Source organism: Pelophylax lessonae (assembly GCF_965119305.1).
Source record: "Pelophylax lessonae genome assembly, chromosome: 13".
Classification (NCBI taxonomy): domain Eukaryota; kingdom Metazoa; phylum Chordata; class Amphibia; order Anura; family Ranidae; genus Pelophylax; species Pelophylax lessonae.
The window spans coordinates 118,525,252-118,534,932 of NC_138780.1; the positions used below are offsets into that span (position 1 = coordinate 118,525,252).

At 37.8% G+C, this 9,681-nt stretch overlaps 1 protein-coding gene across 2 annotated transcripts; it reads right to left on the minus strand.

Annotated features, from left to right (window-relative positions):
* Positions 1-4,580: 4,580 nt before the first annotated feature.
* Positions 4,581-7,602, minus strand: NKX2-8 (NK2 homeobox 8). 2 transcript variants are annotated; one of them, XM_082275127.1, is made up of 3 exons: positions 7,532-7,602; positions 7,069-7,196; positions 4,581-5,163 (listed from the first exon to the last, which is right to left on the minus strand). In XM_082275127.1, exons 2-3 carry the CDS (start codon positions 7,130-7,132, stop codon positions 4,685-4,687), a joined length of 543 nt encoding a protein of 180 aa, XP_082131253.1. In that variant the 5' UTR covers positions 7,133-7,196; positions 7,532-7,602; the 3' UTR covers positions 4,581-4,684. The 2 variants fall into 2 exon arrangements, with proteins under 2 accessions (XP_082131253.1, XP_082131252.1); XM_082275126.1 differs by lacking the exon at positions 7,532-7,602 and having other exon boundaries at positions 7,069-7,385.
* Between the last annotated feature and the right edge of the window lie 2,079 nt (positions 7,603-9,681).

Sequence of the window (9,681 nt, forward strand, 5' to 3'; positions counted from 1 at the left end):
TGCCGGGTGCCCCCACAGAAAGCAGCTAGCTGTGAGGGCACCCAAGCAGGCCCACTCATGAGCCAGGGCTCTGTGCATCTATTTACACAAGGAGCGGCAGCTCAGTCCCCGCCCACTCTGTTTCCTGATTAGCTCACTGGCTGTGATTGACAGCAGCGGGAGCCATTTAGGAGTGCGAGTCCCTGGAGAGCAAAGAAAAGGCTCTCATGGACATTACTGGATCAAGAGGGGTCCAGGTAAGTATTAGGGGTGCTGGGGGGAGATGCACACAGAAGTTTTTTTACCTTCCTGCATATGCACTCAGGATGAGTAGTGTTAGGAAGTGTTAGGACTGCAAGATACACAGGGTGCCTTGTTGTTGGCCTTGCAGCTTATACATGCGTTTGCAATTGTGTGTTAACTAAACCCCTTTTTTTAACCTAATTTGTTAGACAGGTATATTGGGTCTATTAGCAGACTGGTGGGTAAGTATATCAAACTAGGGACCGGCTGGTTCCCACACACCTTCTATTACCCCTCCTGCTTTTCAATTTCATTATGTATAGGGATGGAGACGCTGAGCAGTGCTCGCCGGTGTCTCATCTAAAGTCCCAAAACTGCCCATTTTTTGTACCTTGTCAGGGATGGAGACGCTTGCTTTACAGGCGGGTGTCTCACTCAAAGTCCCCCCTTTTTACTAAAGGGATGGGGGGGTGTGTTTCCCAGCTGATCACTTTTAGTTTGCACTCTATGGCTATTACACAGCCATTAGTTTTCCATTAGCAGTCATGAATTGGAGCAGGTGGGGGGAGGATTGGGCGATCTCCAGCCCATCTGTTTCCCATCCATCCATCAGCATTCATGTACTTCCCTTGTGGAGACTCTCAGACACTCAGGTTGAGTAGTGTTAGGAAGTGTTAGGACTGCAAGATACACAGGGTGCCTTGTTGTTGGCCTTGCAGCTTATACATGCGTTTGCAAATGTGTGTTAACTAAACCCCTGTTTTTAACCTAATTTTTTAGACAGGTATATTTGGTCTATTAGCAGACTGGTGGGTAAGTATATCAAACTAGGGACCGGCTGGTTCCCACACACCTTCTATAATCCCCCTTGCTTTTCAATTTTGTTATGTATAGGGATGGAGACGCTGAGCAGTCCTCCTGGTGTCTCATCTAAAGTCCCAAAACTGCCCATTTTTTGCATATGCATAAAGGTAAAAAAACCTGCCTTTACAACTACTTTCAACCTGTGTAAATGCCGTTAAAGGTGCCTAAACCCAAGGCACGTTTAGCACTTCAGCATTTATTTATTTCAATAACCATAAAAAATTAAAATTCTGGCCAATGAAAAAAATAAATGCCCACACTCCAAGCACTGCTAGACTCTGCTAAACTCACCTACACTGGTTTAAAAAAATGCAGCTTAGGTGAGTTTATAACGCTGTTTTTCTCCTGTCAGAAGAAACAGTGTTTTCAAGAAACCAGTGTGCATGGGGTCTAACTCGGGCTGCAGAGTCTGACATGTGGCACCGCCTGTCAAACTTGCCCTATAAGATTAATAGGGCTGCACTGCAGTAGCAAGCCAAATGTTTTAGTTTGGGTCGCAGTCCTTCAATGAGAAATTGCTGTTAAAAAAAAAATGAATAAAACAGCCATCCGTAGGTGACAGTAGCACCTCCTGAACGCATGCCAGTCACTGATAATCCACCCTTTTAAAAAGCGATCCACTGCAGATCACTTTTTAGAGGACAGAAAGTATTACTGCCAGTGTGAAAGAGCCTAGAACCTGTATCTTTACTCAAAATTTTTATATTTAGTTCTGGATAGAATAGGGAAGATTTAGACACTCAAGTGTCAAGTGTTTGTTGCTACTGCTAATGTCTACCAATGCTGACACCTGTTCTGGTGAAAGTGGCGTAGGATAGGATTCCCTTACTTTGAAATTCCCTTACTTTGAAAAAAAAAGTTCCTCTTGTTTTTGTTTTAGAATAGGGAGTGACGGGAAAACCAAGTGAAAGCTTGGGAACATACTTTACTATAGTTTCAGAAATAGTTTTGGCTAATGGTTTAGGACATTAAAGCATAACTCCACTTTTGTTGAGAAAAAACATTCCCCTCTGGGTGATCTCTGTACATTGCAGGGATTTTAACAAACTTTGCTGCGGATCCCTACATTTTGTTATTCTAAAGAAATCATTATTTGTTCCTCTTTGCATCTGTGCTGAGTGGGTCAAATGGGAGTGGATTCATAATTATCTATCTGCTGTGGCAGCTGCAGTGCTCTAATGAGGAAAGCTGCTGGGCCTGCATCCCGCATGTTTCTATTGGGAGTATCTCACCAAAAATGACATTTTTGTTGCAGGGGATGCCAGAAATCTGACTTGTATCTTAGGCAGACTTCTGGGAAAATTGGTTAGCCAATCACACAAGCAGGAGATGATTTTTCTGGGGTGTGGTCAGTACATTCTGTGTACAGAACAGCTCCAGGTAGCCATATTGCATTGCATTTCCAGAAAATTACAGTGGGTGCAGATTGAAAATGAAAGGTCATTTTTAATAACATTCAATTACAATATGATTTGTGTCGCAATTGTATACCCTATGTTGTTTTTTCTTTATTTGCTGATTCCCCCCCTCCCCCCCCCCCCCCCCCCACGAAAGGGGTTACCCTTTAAGTAACAAATTGTTTCGTAGTATTGAGTGGAGAAGAATCAATGAATTAAAGTGAAACGTAACATCAACACAAAAATAAAATGCATAATAAAAGATACTGTAAATTTAGACTTTATGTGGGCTACCCATATAGGGGACGGATCTTCGTTTCAGGGATTTCTGCAAGTAATGACTATTAGCTGTGAATGTGAATCATGCTAGGAGTTGCATGGTACTGCTTATGTCTATAGGCCAGCCTTTCTAAACCTCTTCAACACAGAGAAACCCTTGAAATACATTTCTGGTCTCGGGGAACCCCTGCTAAAAATTAAAATTCCACAACTTATGACACATTAGTGTGACAGTCAGTGGGAAGAATGCTCCTTACTCTTGCCATCATTGGGAAGAATTACCCTCCTTACAGAGAGCTAAAAGGAACAATGGTGTCATTGGAAACTTATCTGTGAGGCAGAAATTGCCGATTGCTCAAGGAACCCCTAGCAACCTCAGGAGGAACCCTAGGGTTCCACGGAACCCTGGTTGAGAAACCCTGCTATAGGCTGTATATATAGTTTTTAAACAGTTCCAGTTTGGACGTTAATCAGTTTTGTAACTATCACGGAATGCTGGGACTTGTCGTTTCAAGTTGATGATTAGCACACCGGGGGGTTGATTTACTAAAAGTGGAGAGTGCAAGATCTGGTGCAGCTGTGCATAAAAACCAATCAGCTTGTTCAATTAGGCTTTGACAAAAAAGAACAAAAAAAACTGGAAGCTGGTTGGTTTCTATGCAGAGCTGCACCAGATTTTTTCACTCTCAAGTTTTAGTAAATCAACCCCAGTGCCAACCTGTTTAGCAGCAACAGTTAAAGTGGGGTACACACTATAAGAAAATCGGGTGAACAATTGTCCGATTTTCCTCGTTATTTCACAGCAAATCAGAAACGATGAACGAAACTTTGTACGACAATTCTCAAAGGCATTTTTTTTTTGTTGTTTATTGTTTCTGATCATGCGCAGTATTTCTTTTCTGATTTTTCTTGTACAAAAATCGTACGAAAGCGGTACACATTAAACGAAAATCGTTCATTTTTTCCCGTATGAGAAAAATTTTGGAGTTTGTCCTTTTGAGAATTTTTGTAGGAAAATTCTGAATCGGCTATAGAAAGTTGTGTATACATTATACGAAAATCGTACGAAAATTCTTTGGATGAAAATATTCGCCAGATTTTCTTATAGTGTGTACGAGCCTTAAGTCGTCCTAATCCTGTGCACTATAGTGAACAAATAAATATCCCAAATAAAGCAAACCATACAACTGTGAATTTAGGCTATTTTCATCCCAAACTAATGATTCATTTTTGGAATTATCCTTATTGTGTATAATTAGTGTCCTTTCCCTGATATTTGTGTCTCTACCTTCCTAAACAAGGTCACAAAAGGAGATTTTCTGGACCTCCCCCAGCTGGAAGTCCCAGGTATTTTTCATTATGCTACTTTATGTAGGAGCTTCCTAATGGTCACAATTCTAATAAAATGAGAATGCTGAGGGATAAGGAGCTGTTCTCTGAGTGATATAAGTCTTTGGTCAATTTACTTTTCCAGCAAGCATGAAAATCTTGTCTGTTGCCTAAATCCTACAAATACAAGACTCTGAAAACTGCAAAAGTCAGTTTATTTGCAATATGTGGAGATATCTCCATTGATTCTATTCAATATGAACATATTTTACAGTTTGCAGCAAATAACATTTTAAATTGCTATAAAATTGCAATAAAACAAAGAGCATCACGTGTTATCAGAGGTATATATACAAATACATACATTTCTTATTATTTACAAACTTCCATGAGCCAAATACAAAAACAACATAAAACTATTATTTAGGATTTAGCAGTTTTTTTTCACCATATTTGTCCTCATCTTTTGTATCACAGTTATGAGTCCATGTTGCTGCTCATGAAATATATGACTACTGCGCCTTGTAGAGTTCTCACAAATGTATATAAACTATAATATGGAGATGCGTTGTTTTACATACTGTAGATTCCCTTCACCATCTCCAGGAGAGGCTGGCTGGATGAGCTATATGCTGGTTATTATGGTAGTTGTTAACAAAGCTGAATGCACCTGTAGGTTGCAGTGCAGGAAAGATGGGCATTTTATCAGTAGAGTTGGTGGGGGAGCAGGTCTGGCAAGGCTTACCATCCCTAACCAGTACTGGCACCATAACGTGTTTCAGAAGAGGCGGAGAGCTTGATGCTTCGGGTTTGGCTCTCTTCATCTTATAGCGGTGGTTCTGGAACCAGATCTTCACCTGGGTTGGAGTGAGCTGGAGGATGTGTGCTAGCTGGTCCCTCTCGGGGGCAGAGAGATAGCGTTGTTGGCGGAACCTCCTCTCAAGTTCCAAGGTCTGCGCCTTTGAGAAGAGGACCCTGCGTTTCTTTTTCTTCTCATCGTGGTGGTCTGTTTCCTTGTCTGATCTCTGCATAGTGTCTGTGAGAGTGGCCTCTGAACTGCTTTCATCCGAAGCTGCAAAATATTAAAATTAAAAAAAATTTAAATGCCCTGTGTACCATACAATGTGCATACTATGCTAATAAATCAAGTCCTAAGTTGACTTAGTCACTGTGGTCAACTTTATCATTTAGTACCTATGTGTGCATTCTCTTTCATCTTATTCATGCTTCTCTGATGCTTGAAAATAAAAGCAGTGTAGATGCACAAAAAAAAAAAAAAAAGGAAACGTTCACAGCAGTATTAACATTTTCATATTAATAGGTTTATAGATTACTTTATAGATTCTATTATATTTTCTCTCTATTTTTACTTTTTAAAATAGATTATATTATATTTTCTCTATATTTTTACTTTTTAAAATAAAATAAGTACTATCCATGAGTTACTTTTATGTTAAGCATCATTGTGATCTGTAAGAAATATACAACAATTTAATGAATATTATAAGAACACCCACAGTTGCCTGGTATCTGGCTAAAACCTCTTTGGCAACTCAGAGAAACTTCAAATACAATTGCTAAGTAGTTATCACTTCTGTCTGGCAACACTGAGGTTGTTGATTTGAATCCCAGCCATGGGACTAGCTGATTGGAGTTTGCATGTTATCCCTGCAGGTTTCCTCCAGGTACTCCAGTTTCCTCCCACACTCCAAAGACCTGCTGGTAGGTTAATTGGCTCCTGTCTAAATTGTCCCTAGTATGGGTACATATATGAATGTGAGTTAGTGAGTGACCTTAGATTGTAAGCTCCTTGAGGGCAGAGACTGATGTGAACGTACAATATTAATAAAAGGAGTTGCATCAATTGGAAGTGCTATAGAATATGTGTAATAAATAATATGCAAAGCACATATCAAACTATGAGCATACTATTGGTAGTTTGCTCATAGCTTGAAAAAGGGGCTAAACATTGCTTAAAAAGTTGCTGTTTAGAATATAAGTGTTTCTTTTGTACTGCCATTTGTAATTTAATAAACTTAAAGAGTCAAGAAGACCTGCATGTAGATGTCTTACGTTTTTTTTTTTTTTTATGTATAGTGAAAATTTCAACTTTCCAAAAGAAAAATCTGACCTACATGGGCATAATGGATACCCTAAGATCATCAGCAATATAATACTACTTTTTTTTTTTTTTTACAAAGCCTAATTACTAAAAAACATATCTTAAGTTTCCAAAAAGTTTGTTTATTTTTTGTCACACAAAATGTTATTTAATAACTGATGCAAATTCTATACTGCCATATTTTCATTGACAATAGAAGTACCGTATTTTCCGGCGTATAAGACAACTGGGCGTATAAGACGACCCCCCTATTACATGATCTACCGGTAATACTTATACTTAGGTTACCTTGGAGATATTATACTCGGCGTATAAGACAACCTCCCATTTTTGGGGGATTTTTTTGAGGTTCAAAAGTAGTCTTATACACCAGAAAATACAGTAGTCAAGATATTGGTAGGATTGCAAGAAAAAGTGTTGTAAACAAGATATAATGCGCATCAGAAAGGACAAATGTCTGCATTGTTGTTTGTATCAAGCATCCCTAAAGAAAGAAAGAACAATCCTTCTGTTTATCAAAAAATTAAAAAGAAAATAACTTACTCAAAACTCATTTTTACCTTGAAACTGAAAAGAGATTTGCCATTTGTATGCAAAAGGGTTTGCCAGTTCATTAAGCAACCCTTAGGCTGAAACACTCAATCACATCAAATACATTTTACAAAAATAAAATTTCATCCTAAACTAACAAACTATTTTAAATAATGTATTGTTGGTTTGATGGCGCTTAAATTAAAGTCAATGTAAAAAAATAAATAAACAATCTAATACATGAAGATCAGTCCCATATATCAATGCAATTGTTCTGTACATTTAGCAAAATAAAATATTTGCATGGTGGAAGATGATACTTACATAAATAGCGGTTCCTGTCACTCTTGACCCAATCCTGGTAAGATGGGCTCCTGGGGTAGTTCATAGATGGCTCTGTGTCTTCATACTCTGGCAGATCCAGAATCCTCCGAACTGTGAAGCTAAGGCTGCTGGAGGAAGACATGGCCAGAGAGGGATGAAGTCCTTCAGAGATAAGAACTAGGAAACAGCCACAGAGTTGGATGGCTCCTTGGAGCTGGTTCCACACTTAGTTCCTTCTTCTCCCAGTACAGCCTAAATATTAGTATCACTTACTGGGAGATGCTGTTTATATAAACATGCCACCCCATTTACACCCAAACATAAACTAACTGCTTTCAGACCGTCCCTGTCTATGGGATGCTAAGTACCAATGTGAGTCAAGTGCTTAAGACCCTAATGGGAACAGAAGCCCCCCTCCCTTTACCTTCACTTATCCTCACTCCTCCCCAGAGATAACTCTTACCTCCCAATGACAACAGGAAACAAGATTCATCTTTACATATTCTGTCTGATTAGCCCAAAGTGGGAACAGATAATGGCAATTGTTACTTGTGAATAACATCCTGGGTGGCATGCAGTGACCAACATCCCCCTCCTATACTGACCCTGCCCCCCTCTTCTTACACCCCCCCCCCCTCGTGTAACCAAGGGATGCATCAAAGTGAGTTACAACCACAAATTAAATAAGTAAAATGATTGATTCAGTTTTATGGGGAATGCAAGGATCTATTCAGACCTTGGAAGACTTGGGTGATAGAGATCGTCAGTTTTGCATTATTCAGGATGTTTTCCAGCAAGATTTCATTTGCATCCACCTGCCCTGCGTGAGATAGGACAGGCAATTCAAGGCTGCACAGTCACTATCTCCCCCCCTGGACCTGCTGAAAAGAGCCATGCTCCTGCCGATAAGGGCACATATTTACTTTCACTCTGAATAAGAAAGGCTGTCTGAGAGGGAATAAAAATGCCCAGATTATCCTGATAAGAGCCTTGTCTGTAACTTATTTTCTTATGACCACTGCTTTCATTCTAGTCCCTCTTCCTTTCTCTTCCTCCTATTTGTTGTATACAAAGCACTTTTCACTGCAGTTTCTGGCTAACTTGCCTTCTTTAATAGGACAGTCTTTACACTAGTTTTATATGTTTCATAAAATAACTTTGCGGCACATAGACCAATTAACGCAAAGTTCCCCTGTCCGCTTCAATCTGATCTGCAGGGAAAAAAATCTTTATATATATATATATATCAAAAGAAAGAATAATTAAAGGACAGTCACTATGTAGAAAGAAGTAAAGAAAGCAGAATATGTTGCTACTGTGATAGAAGGGTGTTGATGGTATAATTAAGAGGTTTTCTGTGGGTAGAATGATTGAAAAGTTTAAAAAAAAGTCTATAACAGAAATATATCTTGGGAAATAATGGAATTTGCCATGTCTGAATTGCTAGATTAATTTTATTACCTTCAAAATCTGTATTGATCAACAGGTGAAAAGAAAAAAAAGAAGAAAAAGAAGCAAAACGTAGCAGACGTAGGTGAATTCCACTTTGATGAATGTACCCATTTAGCCCTGGGATACTTAATATACTTAACAGACTAACTACTTTTCTAATTAGTAATAATAAACAAATTCATACTATTGTTAACAAGGTTAAAAAACAATACAAAAGCTGAGAATGATTTAAGAGATGTTCAAAAAAGTAGAAAATATGTGTTCTGTTCAAAAAAGTGTTACTTTAAAAAAACTAAAACATTATGAAATGTAATTGTTATTTATAGTATAAAATATTTCTTTAATTTGATTGGGCATTTGAAGCGAACACACTTTGCAACCTTCACTTTACAAATGAAGCTTGCCTTTTAAAAAAGTAAAGTTTTTTTCACTATTTCTCTATTTTTTTAATTTACTTTTTTTCACTTTTTTATTTACTATGTTTGTAATGTTAGTACCTGAATATTATTAAGGTTAGTTGCAGTAGTTGTAGCGATAGTAGTAGCAGTAGAAGTCGTATTTTAAAATAATAAATACAGACCGCTTCTTTTAATATGTGCACTTTAATTTAGATGTCCTATATTAAATGTTACATTATTAGCTCAAGTCAGGGATAAAAAAAAAAAAAACTATATTAAATCGAATATACCATAATAATTGAATTGATACAATTTTTATTGAATATTTAAAGTTAAAAAAAAAAAGATAAGTGACCAATAAAGTCCTGTAAATTATGTAATAAACACACAGCATAATAATGAGATTATGTTTCTATAACAACACTTTAAAAAAGTATTAAAACTCTTTAGCTGACACTATTGTGTGTGTTTTATTAATGTAATGTCCGTGTTTTATTAATGTAATGTCCTTTTAAGCGTTTAGTACATTAAAGTCTTTAAAACAAACAAAGGTATAGGTAAAAGAGGAAGTCTTAAAGTAGAAATGTAGGTAAAACTTTTTTTTTTTTCATTTTGGATAGAGCAAGGGACGGTTATAACCTCTGTCAGATTTTATTTTGTCACCTGTGTTCCACTGCGGGGGTTACCCTTTACTTCCTGTCCCATAGCCGAACAGGAAGTGAAAGGAAATCCCTGCAAATTAAGGCAATTCCCTTGGGGACCC

Coding starts and splice junctions, on each gene's coding strand:
- NKX2-8 (XM_082275126.1), bottom strand. CDS start 7,210: ATGTCTTCCTCCAGCAGCCTTAGCTTCACAGTTCGGAGGATTCTGGAT. Junction 5,164..7,068: donor TGACAGGAACCGCTATTTAT/GTAAGTATCATC, acceptor AATATTTTGCAG/CTTCGGATGAAAGCAGTTCA.